Source organism: Gnatocerus cornutus, chromosome 6 (genome assembly GCF_029298725.1).
Source record: "Gnatocerus cornutus isolate USDA-ARS CGAHR chromosome 6, icGnaCorn1.1, whole genome shotgun sequence".
Taxonomy (NCBI): domain Eukaryota; kingdom Metazoa; phylum Arthropoda; class Insecta; order Coleoptera; family Tenebrionidae; genus Gnatocerus; species Gnatocerus cornutus.
This window is the reverse complement of record NC_142238.1, coordinates 14,142,259-14,161,959: the sequence shown is the minus strand read 5'-3', so window position 1 is coordinate 14,161,959 and position 19,701 is coordinate 14,142,259. Positions and strand designations below refer to the sequence as shown.

Here is a 19,701-nt window from a genome sequence, read left to right as displayed (position 1 = left end):
TTTGAAAATTTGGCGCCATTTCGAGGTGTGTATGTTTCTTACTAATAAATGTTATAATTAACGTCATTAATACCAAAAAATACATTGATATGGTTGAAAACACATGTTTTAATTGGAGGAAAGATAAAAAATGTCACTACGCAAGTGGCAACTGCACCTATTATTAGTATTGTTTTAGAAATCAAGTTGTGTTATCTAACATTCTTTAAAATTTGTGGTTTGTTTTCGCTTTCTTCCAAGAACTAAAAAAATATGTGGATTCGTAATGAAAAAATTCCGGGAAGACCTTCAACTCCGCCGAAATATAAATTATTAAAACCCAGCTGGTTTAATATTTACAGTGAAATTCACGCCAACAAAACACAACTGATTAAAGATAACAATCAATAAATTAATTATGTTACAAAAGTAGGTAAATCAATACTTTCGCGCTAATTTTCAAACAATTGACTTTTGACAGATGTCGCCATATTCGCTATTTTAAACATCAAAAAACGTCGAGTTTTTTCAAACATGGCTTACGTTTTTCTGCCCTGAAGAAACGAATTTTATCATCGACATCGTATTTTTAATCTCGGCGAGCAAATTAGCCCGGAACTGTGGATTTTAGTGTTTCTTGTTGTGGCGTGTAATAAAGAAATTGACATTGTCCGTTGTTCAGTCAGTTCAGTGTGAAATTGTGCAACAACCGGAGCCCCCGTTCCAAAATTCTTCCAACATTGAAATTCTAAAAGTAGGTTAAAGAAAAAAAGTTCCTAAGCGATTCAGCCTCGCTCGTGGCGAGAATGTCCTTATTTGGGTGATGATTCATGTGTTCTAATTAATTTGTTTCAATAGTAAACCAAGTTTTTCCAACAATGGAAGATGAAGAATACAAGAAGTTGCCGGTGGAAGATCGTTGCGTCCACAAACTCTGGCAAGCACGTAAAAACGGGTATGAAGAAGTCGCCAAGCTGTTTCGCCAAATTGACGACGATAAGTCTCCCGAATTTGGGAAATACTTGGGATTGGTGAAGAAATTTGTTGTTGACAGTCATGCAGTCTGTCAGGAAAAAGGACTTGAAGCCACTTTGGCGTTTGTTGAGAATTACGCTCATGCTGGCAGAACTGTTGGGGAGGTTATGACAGGAATCATTACTAAATGTATAGCAGCCCCCAAAGTACAAACCAGAGAACTTGCAGTACAAGTGATTTTAATGTATATTGAGATTGAGAAAGGCGAGGCTGTTCAGGAAGAGCTCCTTAAAGGGATGGAGCAAAAGAACCCCAAAATTGTGTCTGGATGCATCAGCACCTGCACCACAGCTTTGAGGGAATTCGGATCGAAAATCATCACCGTGAAGCCACTAGTCAAGAAAATAACAACTCTGTGCTCAGACAGGGACAAGAATGTTAGAGATGAAGCAAGGGCTATGGTTGTGGAGATCTATCGGTGGATTGGAGGCGCGCTAAGGTATTAGAAATAGTAAAGACTTAATCACTCAACACACATCTGTGTGGGAGGAACAATAGCACGTTTTGCAAATTGATTTACTCGCACAACTCTTGATTACTTTAACAAATATAATAACTGTTCTAGGCCCCAATTAAACAACCTGAAGCCCGTTCAAATAACAGAACTAGAAACAGAATTCACCAAAGTTGAAGGCCAAAAAGCTGTACCTCAGCGCTTCATAAGATCAGAACAAAAAAAGCAAGTAACTGCCGCCATACAAGCAGAAGAGGTTGACGGCGGTAATAAACATTTTAATTTATTTTTAATTCATCAATTTTTCCACATGGTCAAGCATAAATTTAACTTTTTAATCAATAGGCGCGTCGGACGATCAGGAAGAAGAAGAAACGCCTGAAGTGGACCCCTACGATTTGGCCGATCCTGTAGACATCTTATCCCACCTCCCTAAAGACTTTTTCGAGAAAATTGAGGCGAAAAAATGGCAAGAAAGAAAAGAAGCTTTGGAGGTGTTGGAGAAATTGGTCAACACGCCAAAATTACAAAATGGGGACTATGGAGATTTGGTCAGAGCTCTCAAGAAGATTATTGAGAAAGATAGCAATGTCGTGGTGGTCGCTATGGCTGGACGCTGTTTGACAGGACTCGCAACAGGTTTAAAGAAGAAGTTTCATCCGTATTCAAACGCGTGTATTCCATCTCTGCTCGAAAAGTTCAAAGAGAAGAAACAGAACGTTGTGACAGCAATGAAAGACGCGATCGACATTATTTACCAATCAGTAAAAAAATCACTCATCTAAATCTTTATGTATTAAACTGATTGTTTCAGACAACTATTGAACCAATTTTAGACGACGTCATTGAAGCGCTGGGCAATAAAAATCCGTCTGTGAAATCCGAAACCTCCTTCTTCCTCGCGCGAGCTTTCACCAGAACGCAACCGACTCTAATCAACAAAAAGACTCTGAAAGCTCTCTGTGCGCCACTCGTCAAAAATGTCAACGAGTCGGGTAATTTTCTACATTTATCCATTAATTTTAATCTAATTTCGTCTTTCCATCAGACCCCACCGTAAGAGATTCCGCCGCCGAAGCCCTAGGAACGCTAATGAAGCTCGTGGGAGAAAAGGCAATTGGCCCATTTTTGGTCGAACTGGAAAAGGACGCAATAAAAATGGGCAAAATCAAAGAATCGTGTGATAAAGCAGTCATAACGGTGAAGATCGTGGCGCCTAAGAAAGAACGGCCCAATACAGCTCCAGCGAAACCACCAGCAAAGTCCAAAATGACGACCACTGCACCGAAATCGGCACCAAGTGCTACAGCTAAGACAGCAGCGCCGAAGAAGAAAACCGCAAGTAATAACGCAGCAGTTGTTCGCTCCAAAGGAAAGGCTCCGGCGAAAAAAGCGGCGGAGAGAGAACTGGGGGATGAAGAAGTCGATGAGATCATCGGGAACATCGTTAGCAACAGTGTTATTGCAGAGATGGCGGACGGCAACTACAAGACGCGGTAAGATTGTTTTTCGTTATCCCTATAATTCACAAATGAACGTGTGTAGATTGGCAGCAATGGAGCAACTTCTTGCCGCAATCAAAGAAATGAACGGCAGTGAAATGCCCGCTCAGGCTGTCGTCAAATCGCTGAGTCGCAAACCTGGTTTAAAAGACACAAATTTCCAAGTATTACAACTGAAATTGGAAATTGTGAAACACCTCGCTGAGAACGCCACTTTTTCTACCACCACAGCAAGTATTTGTCTCAACGACATTATTGAAAAATTCGGGGATCCGAAGAATGGGAATTTAGTACACGAGACTATGACGGCGATAACTGAAGCCACAACGTTGTCGTTCGTTTCACCAACTGCTTTAGATGTTGCGTTGAACCAGAAGAATCCAAAAGTGATCGTTGAATGTTTTAGTTGGATGGCCACTGCCATCAAAGACTTCGGTTTTAAGTAAGTCCTGAAGAAGTCTTTTGCGAGGGGGTAATGTTTGTTTTCAGTGATTTGAACGCCAAATTGTTAATTGACAGCGGAAAGAAGGCCCTGGCTTCGAGTAATCCTGCTATTAGGCAAGCTGCGATCAACTTTTGCGGAGTTCTGTTTCTCTACATCCAGAATCCGTTGTATACGTTCTTTGAGTCAGAAAAAGCAACACTACGAGATCAGCTGTCTGCAGAGTTTGAGCAGTACCAAGGAGTGAAACCCCCAGCACCCACCAAAGGTTCGGTATTTTATTTTAAACAATTTTAAATTAAACAAAAAATCGTGTTTTAGGTCTGGCTAAATGTGCAAGCGCAAGCAGTGTTGACAATTTGGACGAAGACGAAGGTACAGGCGACAGTGAACCCATCGCCATTCAAGACCTGATTCCAAGAACCGACATCAGTGGTCAATTCAACGAATGTCTGCTAAACGAACTCGAAGATAAAAATTGGAAAGTAAGAACTGAAGCGCTGGGAAAAATCAACCAAATTATCCAAGACGCGAAGTGTATCAAGCCGAATTTGGGCGACTTGCCTCCAGCCCTAAACCGCCGGTTGTCGGACAGTAACAAGCAAGTGGCTCAAACTGCTCTGAATGTCTGCGATAGTATTGCAAAGGCTATGGGGCCATCATGTAAACAATACGTGAAGGTTTTCTTTCCAAACATCTTGAAGAATTGGGGAGATAACAAAACTCAGCTGCGAACAGCCGCTAAAGAAACCATCGAGGCCTACGTGGAGCAGAGTGGTAGTTACAAAGAGTTCTTCGAAAATGAAATGATCGCTGATGCTCTCAAGACAGGCACTCAACAGTTGAAGATCGAGCTGTGGGACTGGTTGGCTGAAATTCTACCCAAAGGTAAGAAGAAAACTTGTTTTTCATAACAATAGTTTGTGTTTAGTTCCAGTCAAATCGATCCCAAAGGAGGAATTAATTGTCTGCATTCCTATTTTATACAGTCATTTGGAAGATAGAATTTCTGATATCAGATCGAACTCGCAGAAAGCGATGTATGGTGTTATGATACACGTTGGATACGACGCCATGGTGAAGCAGTTGGAAAAACTAAAGGTAAAACACGATACTCGTTGTATTATCTAACTCTATTTTTTAGCCCATGTCTCAAACTGAAGTGAAAAAACGATTGGATATTGAAAGGGCTAAACTGCCGATACAACCAACCAAAAAAGTTGCAGAAAAAGAAGAGAAGGTCGTTAGAGGAACAAAGCCGGTGGCGAACACCAAGAACGCCGTCAAACCTAAAGTAAGCCTTTTTATTACTAATACGTACTTTTCTCGGACTGATTATATTTTTATAAGATCGTGTTTAGCGCGTTTCGACGTGTTGGTAAAAAATTGGAGTCTTTCCAGAGCTTGTTTAAGAATTGATTTTTTGGAAACCCTTGGACATGTAATAAAATATAAAAACAGAAAATTCCATGATTATTATTTAAATTAATAAATTTTCGATCAAGTCTGACAATTTCTTTCTACATTTAGGGAACCGCTGCTACCGCTAAAACAGCAGCCACGACAAGCAAAAAGAAAGAAGAAGACATCGATACGTCTCCTCTGCTCGTTGTTAACAACATGAAGCATCAAAGAACAATCGACGAATCGAAACTCAAAGTGCTAAAATGGAATTTTACGACTCCCAGAGAAGAATTTGTCGATCTTTTGCGCGAACAGATGACCGCAGCAAATGTCAACAAAAACTTAATTTCCAACATGTTTCACACCGATTTTGGGTAAGAATCTCGATTTTTTGTAGCAGCATTTACTATTCGTGTTGTTAGGTACCACATAAGAGCCTTAGAAGCTCTCTCTGAAGACTTAAGTGACAACAGCCAAGCTCTAATTTCAAATCTTGACTTGATTTTAAAATGGTTGACTTTGCGGTTCTTTGATACAAATCCGTCGGTGGTTTTCAAAGGGTTGGAATATCTTCATAGTGTTTTTACCATGTTAACCGAATGTAATTATAAGATGTTAGAAAGTGAAGCTGCTTCATTTCTTCCATATTTGGTCGGAAAGGTAAAGTCCCAGTTTGTAAAATTTTGAGCTCACTTTATTTCTAGATCGGTGATGCGAAATTCTGTAACGCCGTGCGCGCTCTGGTTAAACAAATATGTTGCGTTTATCCCGTGGGACGCGTTTTCACCTACACCATGGAAGGGGTCAAGTCGAAAAATGCCCGACAAAGAGCAGAGTGTCTAGAAGTAATGGGATCAATTCTACAAGATCATGGTAAAACAGTTTTGTTATAAAATCGTTAGTTTACGTGCTTCTCTAGGAATCTCAGTCTGTGGTTCTTCGCCTGCCCCTGTTTTGAAAGACGTGGCAAAACAAGTGTCAGACAAAGACAAATCTGTGAGAAACGCCGCGTTGAACTGCCTAGTCGAAGCATACAATATCATGGGAGATAAAGTTTACAAGATTATAGGAAATGTAAGTTTCCTCCACCTGCAACGTTGTGTAACTTTTCGATTTTAGATTCTTGGGAAAGACTTGTCGCTCCTAGAAAGTCGCATTAAACATTCAAAGCGCACGACTATTCTAAAACCGGAAGTGTCCGTACCGCAGTTTGCACCAAAGGAGCAAGAGATCGCTCAGCCGGAAGATGAGGTCGCTGATATTGAAACCGAAAAGAACGACGATGATGAAGATGACAATTTACCTCCTGTGATGTAAGTTTTGTGGAAGATTTGTGTTCAGATTTTAATTTCGGTTTTAGAATGCCCCCGAAAATGGTTCAAGAGTACAGAGAGCCCACAGGTCCTTTCGCTTTGGATCGCGAGTTGATCCAGCGGTTAGACAAAATTCACATTGCTCACGTTCCAGTGAAAGTACAAGAGTTCGATTTGGACTTCCTCAAGGATGATGTGTACATTCCGAATTTGTCCGAGGCGAATGTAAAAGCAAAGTAAGAGAATAGTACAGTTGTGATACAAAATTGTGGGTTTTTTTGTTACAGAATATTACCGTTGTCACCACCGAAGCCTCTGGATCATAATTTGTCATTTTCGAAACTATCGCAACGACAACAGAGCCCCAAATCTGTGGATCCAGCTCTCCTTATCAGTATTAATCACATTGCATGTACTGATTTGAATATGGCTATGCAGGGCCTACAACAAGTGATTGGATATTTACAATCCTCCAATAATGCAGGAATAACTAATTACGAAAACGACTTATTCAGTGCCATAATCACACAGTTGAAACAGCTGCGGAACCAAGACCCCGTCCTCGACAATCGAGTTGCTAAGGTGTATAGAAGCATCTTAACAACTATGGACTCGGTAAGGCAATTTCAAACCACTAGAGTCAATTTTTGAACTTTTTTTTAGTTTTATCTGCGGGGTGGTCAGCAGGTGTCTATTGATAATTTAAAGAACATTGTTGATCAACTGATCCATGTCTTGGTGGACAAAAAACTTGAAAGATGTACTAACGGCGATGCTTATGTGCGGGTCATTAATTTGCATTGTGTAAAAATCATCGAAAAATCCGATCACACCAGAATCATTTGGTAAGAAAATTGTTGATACCACTCTTCGCCTAACATTTTCATTTTCAGCGCCTTGGTCAATTTAATCCATGAATGCATACAAAGAGACAGTTGGGCTCGTCACACTGAACTTGTAATGAAATGTTTGTGGCGAGTCATAAAATTAATGCCCAATTGGGGCGAAGAGATTGACTACGATTCAGTACTGCTAGAAGTTCACAATTTCCTCAAAGAATTTCCTTCTACTTGGTGGAAAAATAAACCCTTAGATACCGTCCTCCGCACCATTAAAACTATCCTACATTCCTGTGTGAAAATTAGGGGTGGTTGCATCATGTTGCATTTCGGAAAAATTCCAAATCCCAGTGAATCGGAAATTGAATCCTACGTCTTGAAATTATTAAAGACTATGAATTTGGAAGCGGTCAATGCACCCCCGGCGCAGCCACCACAGCAACGAAAATCACCATTTCTAAGGGCCACAACACAGACAAGTTTAACTGAGATTTTCCAAAAGATTGGGAATAAAGACGAGACCAAAGAAGGTTTGACTTTGCTATACGACTTCATGCAGCAACATCCTGAAGCGGATATCGATGTGTTCTTGAAGAAATCCTCAAAGGTTTTCCAGGATTACATCAGGAATGGATTGCAAGAGATTGAGGACTCTAGAGCCAGCACGAAGTCGACCATGGGTAATCTTGCATAAAATTATAACATTGTCTAAACGACATATTTCAGAGAAAGTTGAACAAAAGGCTGCAGAACTGATAACATCATCATCAGAAGTTGTTGTGGAAGAGAACAAGGGACCTGAATACTGGGAAAATCGACTGAAAATGTTGAAAAAGAAACTGAATCCAGACAATGAATAAAACTGAAAGAGGTATTTTTTAAATGTTTACGTTGAATGTTAAGGTTGGATATTTAACTAGATAGTTATTAGAAATACATTACATTACAAATAGTTTAATCCAACTAGAACATCTTTGTCTCTCTTATATGTAGTGTAATTTATTTTGTATTATTATTTTTTTACTTGTAACGTTCCACTATTTAATAAATTTAGACATTTACAGTTATTTTGGTGTTTTTCTTAAAACTCCCAAGTAAAAATAACAATTTTTTTTCAATTACTTTATTGAAAAATTTAAGATAACAACGAATCAAATACAAGTGTACAATCAAAAATGTACACCACTAATTTCCTTTAAGCCAGTCGTACACCCATATTTGAGGTTTGAAAAAAAATAAATAAATTACCATTACGCACATAAAACTGCAATATAAAAGATTTACTACTTAATACAAAACCCATGTTGAACATGTTACTGGGAAATTTGTTAAAAATAAAATCCTAATGTTTATCAAACATTCGACACATCCACACTCATCCACTCAGTTTGGGCTAGTAAGGTAATTAATTCAGTCTTGCACCTCACAGCTCATCTTTAAGATCATCATCATCCTCGCTTGTTGGTGGTGGTGGTCCACCGGATCCTTGGTACAACTTCGCAATAATTGGTTGTACTACGTCCTCAAGTTCTTTCTTCTGTTTCTTGTACTCTTCAGCATCAGTGTCTTGGTTATCTTCCAACCACTTGATTTTCTCATCAATGGCTTCTTCCATTTTCGTTTTTTCATCACCGGAGACTTTGGAGCCTAATTTATCTTTATCGCCGAGTTGGTTCTTGAGAGAGTACGCGTAACTTTCGAGTTCGTTTCTTGCTTCAACTCGTTCCTTCAATTTCTTATCGTCATCGGCAAACTTCTCAGCGTCCCGGATCATCCTGTCGATATCTTCAGGAGTTAATCTGTTCTGGTCGTTGGTGATGACGATCTTTTCCCTGTTTCCGGTTCCCTTGTCCTCTGCGGATACTTGCAAAATACCATTAGCGTCGATTTCGAATGTGACTTCGATCTGAGGGACACCTCTTGGTGCTGGAGGAATGCCAGTAAGGTCGAATTTTCCCAATAAATGGTTGTCTTTAGTCATGGGACGCTCTCCTTCGTATACTTGGATGGTAACAGTGTGTTGGTTGTCGGAAGCCGTTGAGAAAACTTGAGATTTCTTCGTGGGAATGACTGTGTTTCTTGGGATGAGTTTGGTCATGACTCCTCCAACAGTTTCGATACCCATGGTCAATGGATTGACATCCAAAAGAACGATGGCGTCGGTATCTTGTTCACCGGAGAGGACACCAGCTTGGACGGCAGCACCGTACGCAACAGCTTCATCAGGGTTGATACCACGAGATGGTTCTTTGCCATTGAAGAATTCTTTAACCAATTGTTGGACTTTGGGAATACGAGTTGAACCACCGACCAAGACGATTTCATCGACATCTTTTTTGTTCATATCCGCATCTTCGAGTACTTTTTGGACTGGTTTCATGGTGGATCTGAAGAGGTCCATGTTCAATTCTTCGAACTTCGCTCTGGTGAGGGTTTCAGAGAAGTCATCACCTTCGAAGAACGATTCAATTTCGATTCTGACTTGATGACCTGAAGATAGCGCTCTCTTGGCTTTTTCGACTTCACGACGGAGTTTTTGGACAGCTCTGTTATCTTTGCGGATGTCTTTGCCCTTCTTCTTCTTGTATAATTTGATGAAGTGGTCCATGACTCTTTGATCGAAATCTTCACCTCCAAGATGAGTATCACCGTTTGTAGCAACGACTTCAAAGACTCCATTATCGATGGTTAACAAGGAAACATCAAAGGTACCACCACCCAAATCAAAGACTAAAACATTCTTCTCGCCATCTTTCTTATCCAAACCATACGCAATAGCGGCAGCTGTGGGTTCGTTAATAATCCTCATTACGTTAAGCCCAGCGATGGTACCAGCATCCTTGGTAGCCTGACGTTGAGCATCATTGAAGTACGCAGGTACTGTTACAACAGCGTGAGTGACTTTCTTTCCCAAATAAGCTTCAGCGGTTTCTTTCATTTTTCCCAAGACCATGGCGGAGATTTCTTCAGGTGCGAAGACTTTTTCTCCTTGGGCAGTGTCGACAGAGATATGGGGTTTCGAATTCTTCTCGATGACTTTGAAGGGGAAAAATTTGATGTCGTTTTGGACTGTTACATCACCCCAATCTCTACCAATAAGACGCTTAGCGTCGAAGACGGTGTTCTCAGGATTGGTGGTCAACTGATTCTTAGCAGCGTCGCCGATGAGACGCTCGCCGTCTGATGTGAAAGCTACGTACGAGGGGGTGATACGGTTTCCTTGGTCGTTGGCGATAATTTCCACGCGGCCGTTTTTGTAGACACCCACACTGAAATAAGCAAATTTATTTAAAAAAAAAAACAAGTGGAGGCAAAAATCAATTTAATTAAAGTTTTTTTTTATTGTGTAATCGCTTAGATAAGCGCTTTTGATGACCGGTTAAATAGCTGGCAATTGTTTATCAGGTAATCACTAATTAGCAACGCCCTTTGGAGCGTAATGAATGAACAGAAGCACAGTTAAAACGGATTCGGATTCTTCTAGAATCTCATAACCGTTCACATTCTAATGGAATTCAAACTAACTCCAAAAAAACTAGGAGTTGCCAGCATCTGGTTACCATTTAGAAGTCTAGTTCTGCAAAGGAAAAATAGTAAAAATGTCTTACCATGAATAAGTCGTTCCTAAATCAATTCCTATGACTGTGCCTACTTCTTCCTTCTCTTTTTTGTCGTCTTTTGCCGTGACGGCCAGCACGAGGCACAAAGCCCCCAACGCCAAATGTAACCTCATTTTTAAAAATTCTTCGTTTGATAACTATAAAAAAAGATAATTTTCAATTAATTACAACAAAGGCCTCAAATATGTTGGTGTGGCTGTGCCACATGTACTATAACTGTACAAATTGTCTGACACCAAAGTACCGAAATTTTGACACGTATTGACTCGAATGCTCGATCAAATTTTTCAGATAAAATTTTATGACTGCCAGACATCGTTTCAATGAAAATAACTCAAAACTCCAGAATTATAAAACAAAAACGTCTAACCGGTGAAGTATCATGGTGGAAACCATAAATTTTTCCGCCGCCCCCAAAACTAACCAACCCAAATTAATCAATTACAGTTAATTACTCACCAAATATACAAATTAATTTCACTGAAACTAAAAAAGTTCGCACTTTTCTCTACGTAAAACGATCAAAACGTACTAACACCTTCCTTGTTCACGAAACTGGCTAAATTGGTTTGACACGCCGAATATAAATGTAGAATTTGTCGTGGTATTCTCCTATTGGTTGGATTTTCAAAGTTATGCGTTCTGATAGGGTAATCTCGCTCTCGGTGGCTGTCTCTGATTGGTACACGTGATCACTCTAGAAGCGCAGTGATTGTAAATGATGACTGCAGTGGCGTAACCGAATTAGGGATAAAGAAGGAGGAATTTCGAGAAATTTCGTGATAAATGAATGGAAATTTCGGGACTTTCTAAGCTGTCATGACGTGGACTTCCAGAATAAACGAAAAACAGAAATTAAACATGCGGTTTGGTTCAATCGAATTAGGTATTGAAGAGGAACAAAATGACCAAAAAAAGTGTAAAACTAAATTGCTTTCTTTGAAATGATAAATGAAAGTTTTCGTTTTGGAAAGTTATAATAAATAATAGTTGTATTGAAAGCATATCTAAATGTTCTTTTCACTGAAAATTCAATAAATTGCAATTATTTGCTTGATTGGTCAATTTACAATGATGGATTTGGTTTCTTTAGTGATACGCGCATGTTTTTACAACAACAAACTAAAAATAATAATTTCATAAGAAAATTGATGTCTTTTCCAACGAGTTTTTGGATTATCTTAATCGTATTTAAGTTTTACAACAATAATAAATGATGGGTAGTGTAATAAAGTAGATTATTGAGATTATTTAACACATTCATGGATTTTAATAACAATTTAATATCATATGTATCATAAAAAACTAAAAATTTTATCAAAAGTTTTATTGTAGTTATCTTATCTAAATTTAAAATCAAGTGTATTTGAGAAATATTCCACAGCTTTTTATTAAAAAATGCTGCAACCATCAATTTCAAAATTGCGTCGACACGCTAGGGACTTTCATCGCCGACATTGCCACTCTTGTCGCGTTTTGTCAAATGTCAAAAATTCAAAACTTTTGATTTTCAGTTATGTATTTGAGTTTATGATGCATTTTTAAACAAATTTTTAATTATAGAATGAATTAAAAGTCTCCAGTGAACCCGCCTTATTTTCATTCATCTTTAAGGCTTTTAATACCTCCCAGAACTCAACTACAGCTGTGTGAAATTAATGAAAATCGAGATGGGTGAAAAAATTGAGGTTATTTGTTTATTTACATCTTGAAAGAACTCCACTTTTAAAATTATTATTTATTTTAGGACTATGAAGTTTATAACTTGTTAGGAAAAGGTGGTTTTGCTTCTGTTTACCACGCTAAATGTCTAAAAACAGGGCTAAATGTGGCAATAAAAATGGTAGACAAACTCCTTTAATCGTGTTTTGTAAACATTGGTGATTTTAGATTGATAAAAAATTAATGCAAGCGGCTGGAATGGTGAAACGTGTGGAACAGGAAGTGTCAATACATTACAGACTGAAGCATCCTGCAATTTTGGAGTTATACACTTTTTTTGAGGATGTAAATTATGTTTATTTAGTTTTAGAACTTTGTCATAATGGAGAACTGAGGGCTTACATAAAGAACAAAGTAAGATTAGCACACCACACTAATTCGAAATTAAACATATATTGTAGTCATTAACTGAAAGTGAAGTCAGCAATATCATGAAGCAAGTTGTTGAAGGCATGAAGTATCTTCATACTCACAATATCTTACACCGGGACATCTCATTATCAAATCTGTTGCTAACAAAGGACATGCAAGTTGTATGTATGAGAAACAAGATCACTTCCTAGTTAGAAACTTTTAGAAAATTGCAGATTTTGGTTTGGCTACACAATTATCAAGACCTGATGAAAAACACATGACTATGTGTGGTACCCCAAACTTTATATCTCCAGAAGTTTTATCTAGAACTTCTCATGGTTTAGAGGCGGATGTCTGGGGCTTAGGCTGCTTATTATACAATCTTTTAGTGGGGTCTCCACCTTTTGATACCCACGGTGTTAAAAACACGTTGAATCGCATTGTTTCCGTGAATTATCATCTACCAAGTCATTTGTCACCTGAAGCTAAGGATTTGATTAATTCACTTCTGCAGAAGAATCCAAAGGATAGGATCAAATTAGATCAGATTTTAGAGCATCCTTTCATTAAAAGAGGACTTGTAAGTATTGACAGTCAGTGAATAAATAAGGATGTAGTTTTTACAGTTGATGACTTCGCATTTGACCCAAGACAGTGGGATTCACACCATGTCTAGCCGTCGTGACAGCGCTTTTAGCGATAGTGCCGTTCCAAACATGTACATGACTCCTAATAACAGACTTCTAAATAATGACTGCTTGCCTAAAAACCCCTTTAATGTAAACTCCCACAGCATGGAACAAATCACAAGAAAAACTTATGACTCTCATCTCAGAACAAACTACTCAGATCCTCAGTACTTTTCTTATCAACCATCAAACGACCCCATTTCTGTTTTCTCAAATCTCTCAAAATGTGAGGCAAGAACAAGTCACTGCAGTTGTCACGAATCACCGGCAAGTGGAAGTCAAAACGCATATCCTGCAGACCCTGGAGGGAGAATTCTCAAAGATATTACTACTTCCAACTGCATAGCTGGCAGTGAAACTAAAAAAAGCGAAAAATTAAAGAGTCAGCGCCTGTTGCAATTGTGTTCTCAAAGACTACACCCAAAAACCCACAGAACTGAAAATTCGATTTTACACATATTGGAAGATGGCGAAGTTGTGGTGGAGTTAATGAAGAAGAAAGGGAGTTCCAAACGAACGGTGGTTTGTGACGTGCTAAGGATATCCTCAGATGGGGCTAAAATAATAATTTATGAGCCCAATGGAGGAAGAGGAGTGCCACCAGGGGCCACACCACCACCCATTCCACTTCAAGGCGGCTACGACACTTTTACCATCGAAAATCTACCTGAAAAACACTGGAGGAAGTACATGCACGCGTATCAATTTGTTGCTTTAATTAAAGAGAAAACTCCGAAAGTAACGTGCTACAGCGAGAAAATGAAGTGCGTCCTCATGGAGAATTTAACAGATTTTGAGGCGACTTTTTACGAAGGTCTGTTATTGATGTTAAAAAACGAGTTTTTATTGTTGATTTTCAGGAGGTGCAGTAACGAAGTCTTCTCTGAAAGGAATAACGTTTCAAGACTCTTCAGGAAACAAAATCGTTGTCAAAAACGCTAATGAATGTCGCAATTTAACAGGAACATTTGAGTACATGTGGAATCAATCACAAGAAGCTCTCAAACACTGTTTGGTGTTGGAAGAATTGTTATCGAAGCTAAGTGGGCCAAACTTCCCCGCTATAATCGGAAGAAGACCCGCGTCACTGCTTGGAAAAGAGAACCACACTCAATCCGTAATGGTAAAATAACAAAATAGTGATAATTTCGTTGTTTTATCTTTATTTTACAGCCTTCGTTTACTGTTTCCATGAACAGTACAGCTGTAGGGTCATCGTTCCAGAGTAATGTAAGCAAAGAAAAAAGAGTTTCCGTACCAGGCGTAGGAACTGCTGTGCAATTACCTAATGGAGAAGTGCAAATTAGGTATGGTGACGGTTCCCAGTTGTCGATGGACGGTAAACATCAAATCAAGTACCAGTATTCAGACGGCAGTACTGTGATGTATACTGATAATGATAACATTCCTCGCCCTATAAGAGAGAAATTACAACACATGCCGAAGATCTTGAAGACGTTGATGCCAACGACCCACAATTTTCGGTTGTAGTTTGGTGACGTGTAGAGGACAACTGTGGTCATAAGCACACGCAGTATTATCGCCATGACAGGTTTTTTATTTTTAAGATGTTGCATTTTATTAAGGTTCTTATTGGAAAAACAAATAAAGAATTAAGTGTAAGATTTGTGAAACTAAGAACCAGCGCATCCACCATTTTTACCATCTATTGGGGCAATCAAAGCATCTCTCTGGACTTTACAAAATCAAATTTAATTAAATATGGAGGCTTGAGATTAACTCCAAGCGCTTTCAAAGGAAAAACACTCAACAGTACGTTTGGAATTGATGGTTATCAATTTTCAAGAGTATTGTTGACTTGATATCCACTCCAGTTAAAATGACCACGTGCAATGCTTTGTTTTTAACATTGTTAAGACCGAATTGCTTGTTATTGCATCAATCATTTCTCGGAAGATTTCTAAGAAATCGATAAATAGGGTTATTGTGCCGCAGAAAAACAACATTTTTACATATAAAACTTGCGCAAAAACAGGAAATATGATGGTAACATTTGCTTAAGACATTTTTCACATTCATAAATTTAACTAAACTGCAACGTAATTTAATATAACAATCATTGTTTTCTTTTGCAAGCTACTTCTCTGTTTCCATTTCATTTCAAATCAATTGGTTCAGTAGGTCTGTTTAATTTAGTTTCGTGATAATTTAACTTCGTGGAAATTTATATCAAAGGAATGTAATTTTAAATTACGCCACTTCGTAAAGTCGGACTGATTGACCTTCTCATAGAAATTCAATCGCATTGTTAAATTAACATTAAATACACCTAGAATACATGCAAATGTGCTGATTCATTGTGTTTTTGCTTTCAGCTGCGACGGTCACCGTTATGACACTTAACGACAATAGCAAAGATCAATGAATTAATTTATATTAACTTGTGATTGACAAAACCGCTTGTGTGTTATCTGTAACACTTGACCTTAAAATTCGTGTTCATAGATAACGTTTTTTCGAACCCAATTAATATGGTCAGTTTGTATTTATCATTTCGAAGGCCGCGTGATGAAATTAGGAACGCGTGTTTTACGTGGAAAAATATATTACAAATATAGAATAAATACAAAAGTAAAATTTGATACAATTTCTAAAAACCTAAAATACTTTATGCATATTGTCTTCTGAACTCATTCATGAATTTCACTAATAAACCGACATCTTCATTGGTGACGGCGTTGTACAGCGATGCTCTCATTCCCCCGACGAGTCTGTGACCTTTCAATTGGTACATTTTCAACTTCTCCGCTTCTTCCAAGAATTTGTCTTCTAATTCTTCATTTCCCTGGGGTCCGCCGACTCTGAAGGGGATGTTTATTCTACTTCTGCAGTTTTCGTCGATGGGGCAACTGTAGAAGTTATTCGAGTTAAGAATGGCGTCGTACAAAGTTGTCTTTTTCTCCGAAGAATGTGTCTCCATGGCTTCAACGCCGCCTTTGTTTTTAATCCATTGCAGGACTTTCTCCATTACGTAAACTCTGAAATCCAAGAATTATCACCTGTTTTATTAAATTCCGAAAAAAACTTACGAGAATGTCGCGGGGGTGTTGTGTACAGAATTTTGTTCACTAATGTAGGTAAAATCGAATACTGAAGGGCAGATTTTCATAGGGTTCTTTAACAAGTCTTCGCGGACGATGACAATAGTGACTCCTGCAGGACCAACGTTCTTTTGCGCGCCAGCAATGATGGCTCCATACTTGGAGATGTCAACACGTTTGGTCATAATACTGGAAGACATATCGCTAACTAGAGGAACTCCTTTAGAGTCAGGAATGTACGGGAATTCAACTCCTGCAAGTCAAGGTAAAGTTACGAGTCACTTAAAAAGACCTCTGACCTACCATCGACTGTTTCATTATCACAATAGTATAAATATGAGGCCTCGGGGTTCAAGGTCCACGTAGATTCTGGTGGAATACTCCCAGGCTTATCAGCTTTAGGGAACACCAAATTGACTTTTCCGTACTTTGCTGCTTCTTTTGCTGCTTTACCAGACCAGGTACCTGTGACCGCATAATCAGCGGAACCTGTTCTGTTGATGAGGTTCATAGCTACGGCGGCGAAAGCACCAGTTCCTCCGCCTTGCATGAAAAGAATCTTATAATTGTCTGGCACATGTCTGGAAGAACAAGTTTGAGTTTTTTAAAGGCGATTTTTTACCGCGGGCTTACAGTAGCTCTCGGATGAGTTTTTGGGCGCTATTGTTTATTTTCGTGTATTCTTTGGAGCGATGGCTCATTTCCATCAAACTCATTCCGCTGTTGTCGTAGGATAAGAGCTCGTTCTGGACTTCTGTTAGGACCTGAAAGTGGGTTATTGTTATCAAAATGTCGGTCGTTATTACTATTATTCTAGTTTTACTATCGCAGCGTGATTGCAATTCGAAAGTACCAATTAAATGTAATAGCGATGGAAGCAGAAATTTCAATGGTGGGTAAAAAATTACATACCTCTCTGGGGAGTTTGGCTGGCCCAGCCCCAAAATTCAATGCTGATTGACTGCTTCCCATTGCACACACTTTTTGTTCAACAATGTAGAAAACTGAACTGTACTCTTTCCTCGCTGACTAAACTTTATATATTGTCGTGTTTCTAACGTGGGTATGGTGGGGTACAAGATATTTGACGACTGTAATCAAATTCATTTCTCAATAACAATTACGTTGTACTGATAAGTCCGTCACTCCACGTTACTGCTTGTAAAAAATGATTTACATAAAAAGGGGTCGAGTCAAGTGTGACAAACCTTATCAGGTTCCATGATCTTCATCTTTGTATGAACTTCCGATAACGATCTTTAAATTTGCTTGTAGTGACAAAGTTACAAGTGATTTCAGATACGATAATCTTTGAATGAAGTACAAAAATTTGTTTTCCAGTTTTTTTATATCGATTTTGTGTTTCCTTATTTTGGAATAAACATAAAAATGCGACAATTATGCAGGCATAAGTTCCGCTGCGAGTATGATGTAAGAGCATGTGAAAACGATTACCCTTAGAAACCGTTTTTTTCTTTAATCTTCTTACTGTGAAAATATCTTCTGAGGTCAGTCACATGTCTAGATACTATGCAATAAGCTATTCTTATTTCATGTTTCGTATGTAAAGACGTATATCCTTCCGATGGAAAATTATACTAGTGACGATTCTTTGATTAAAATTAATCAACAGATTGCAGAATCGGTCTTGTGATGTTTGGAGGTACCGAACAGAGCGAAATAAATTCGATGATAACAGTGAAGCAATCTGTTACTAAGCGTAAATCAGGAAAGTTTTACATCACCGGGTGATCCCATTTGTTAACAACATATTTATCATTGAATTTTAGAAACAATAGTTGTTTGCTCCGCTATTTTTGTGGTACTGGAGGATCAGGCGATCTAAACAAATTTCGAAATATTTGGTTTACCATGAAAACAAGTTTGATGGTGTTTCCTTTTTTTATATTTAGCCGCTTCATTGGAGATTATTTTAAAACGATTTATGGAGGAGTAGTGACAATGGATTGTTAAGAATGTTCTTGCGTTAATGCGTTAATTAATTGTTGGAGTATTTTTTTGTGATAAGATAAGATTGTAGATTGGATGGTTTTACTTCCGCCCGCTATTGTAATAATTGAAACGAATTGTTTGTTAAAATAGAAGATTATTTTTTAAGTACATATTGACTATAATTTATTTACACAAAAAAAAAGATATTAATTTTATAACTTATGACTTTAATCAATTTTATTACAGTACACTTCAGAAGTATTTTGCGGGTTTATTGATTGATGGATAGCTTTAAGAAAAAAATAGAATGGTAAAATGTGAATATTAAATTTGATCTGGATACGTCGCGTTAAATATTTTATTGTTGAAAATTATTTAAACAGTTTTCATGAATTTAAATATTGTTTACAATACATATAGGGTAAAAGGGGAAAACGATAATATATTTTGTGTAAATTTCTTAAAAGAAAGCGAAATCACAAGTTTTTTTTTCTTAAACTGGAATACATGCACCTCATGCTCTTTTGGACAGTTTCTTAAGGAATCTAATAAAAAAAATTAAATTCCTATTGCCGTGTTTCGATAAAGTCGAGGGTATTGCAACTTATTTTTTCTATTCTAACATTCTTAAAACGCAAATATTACCGTACCGATATTATACAGGTGTCCCAGAATTCGCGTCTCAGAGAGAATGGGCTTATTCTGAACCAAAATTATAATTACAAGAAACACATTTTTTTAGCTCAAAAATAAACGAGTTATGACGAAAAAACAGACTGAACAGACTTTAAAAATCGGTAACTGTGGACACATACTATCACTCATTGGTCAGATGAACATTACACTCTAGAATAAGCTGCTGGGATTGGTTGTTAATTTTTTATTCTTTTTTGATTACTATTAAACTTAATTAATTTTTGTTTAGAAATTTACGATCTGTATTGCTGTCGGCACCCTTCCTTACTCTCTGGGGCGTGACTTTTGGGACACCTGTATATTAAAAGTTACTTTTAGACGTCTTATAATTTTGGTCATACATCTGTTAGCTAGAATCAACTGGAATTGCAATATTCTCGCAGATTATTGAGTTTTAGAACTAATAGATGAAGAGAAACTTAAAAAGTGCCCATTTTTATTACACTTTTATTTATTAGGAGTACAAATTAAAAAATACGTACAGGTGTCCCAGAATGCTCGCACAATATTCACACAGTTTTTGAGTTAGAAGTATTTTAAATTGGCCAATCACAGCGCTAGAACAGACAGTCTAGACAGTCTTTCCCATTTGACAAATCTAAATCGTTTTCTGCTTATATGGGCGGCTTTACCATTA

At 37.9% G+C, this 19,701-nt stretch overlaps 4 protein-coding genes across 4 annotated transcripts; 2 read left to right on the top strand and 2 right to left on the bottom strand.

The window, feature by feature from the left end:
• The first annotated feature begins 452 nt into the window (after positions 1-452).
• msps (msps cytoskeleton-associated protein 5) lies at positions 453-8,035 on the top strand. The gene is made up of 21 exons (XM_088040192.1): positions 453-733; positions 838-1,453; positions 1,580-1,734; positions 1,814-2,232; positions 2,283-2,463; positions 2,517-2,964; positions 3,014-3,412; positions 3,460-3,680; positions 3,734-4,300; positions 4,344-4,513; positions 4,557-4,706; positions 4,943-5,190; positions 5,239-5,476; positions 5,521-5,689; positions 5,736-5,890; positions 5,936-6,129; positions 6,177-6,365; positions 6,417-6,744; positions 6,793-6,974; positions 7,023-7,648; positions 7,695-8,035. The coding sequence occupies exons 2-21, from the start codon at positions 858-860 to the stop codon at positions 7,826-7,828; spliced, it is 5,769 nt and encodes a 1,922-aa protein (XP_087896318.1). The 5' UTR covers positions 453-733; positions 838-857; the 3' UTR covers positions 7,829-8,035.
• Positions 8,036-8,222: 187 nt separating this feature from the next.
• On the bottom strand, positions 8,223-11,200 carry LOC148173201 (endoplasmic reticulum chaperone BiP). Its single transcript, XM_088040197.1, has 3 exons — positions 11,048-11,200; positions 10,577-10,725; positions 8,223-10,237 (listed from the first exon to the last, which is right to left on the bottom strand). Exons 2-3 carry the CDS (start codon positions 10,699-10,701, stop codon positions 8,392-8,394), a joined length of 1,971 nt encoding a protein of 656 aa, XP_087896323.1. The 5' UTR covers positions 10,702-10,725; positions 11,048-11,200; the 3' UTR covers positions 8,223-8,391.
• Positions 11,201-12,056: 856 nt separating this feature from the next.
• Positions 12,057-14,976, top strand: SAK (polo like kinase SAK). The gene is made up of 8 exons (XM_088040194.1): positions 12,057-12,276; positions 12,336-12,431; positions 12,479-12,664; positions 12,712-12,843; positions 12,888-13,244; positions 13,291-14,167; positions 14,214-14,476; positions 14,527-14,976. The coding sequence occupies exons 1-8, from the start codon at positions 12,247-12,249 to the stop codon at positions 14,842-14,844; spliced, it is 2,259 nt and encodes a 752-aa protein (XP_087896320.1). The 5' UTR covers positions 12,057-12,246; the 3' UTR covers positions 14,845-14,976.
• A 925-nt stretch (positions 14,977-15,901) lies between these two features.
• On the bottom strand, positions 15,902-17,454 carry LOC148173199 (phosphoserine aminotransferase). The gene is made up of 5 exons (XM_088040237.1): positions 17,328-17,454; positions 17,049-17,179; positions 16,719-16,996; positions 16,404-16,668; positions 15,902-16,352 (listed from the first exon to the last, which is right to left on the bottom strand). Exons 1-5 carry the CDS (start codon positions 17,385-17,387, stop codon positions 15,983-15,985), a joined length of 1,104 nt encoding a protein of 367 aa, XP_087896363.1. The 5' UTR covers positions 17,388-17,454; the 3' UTR covers positions 15,902-15,982.
• Between the last annotated feature and the right edge of the window lie 2,247 nt (positions 17,455-19,701).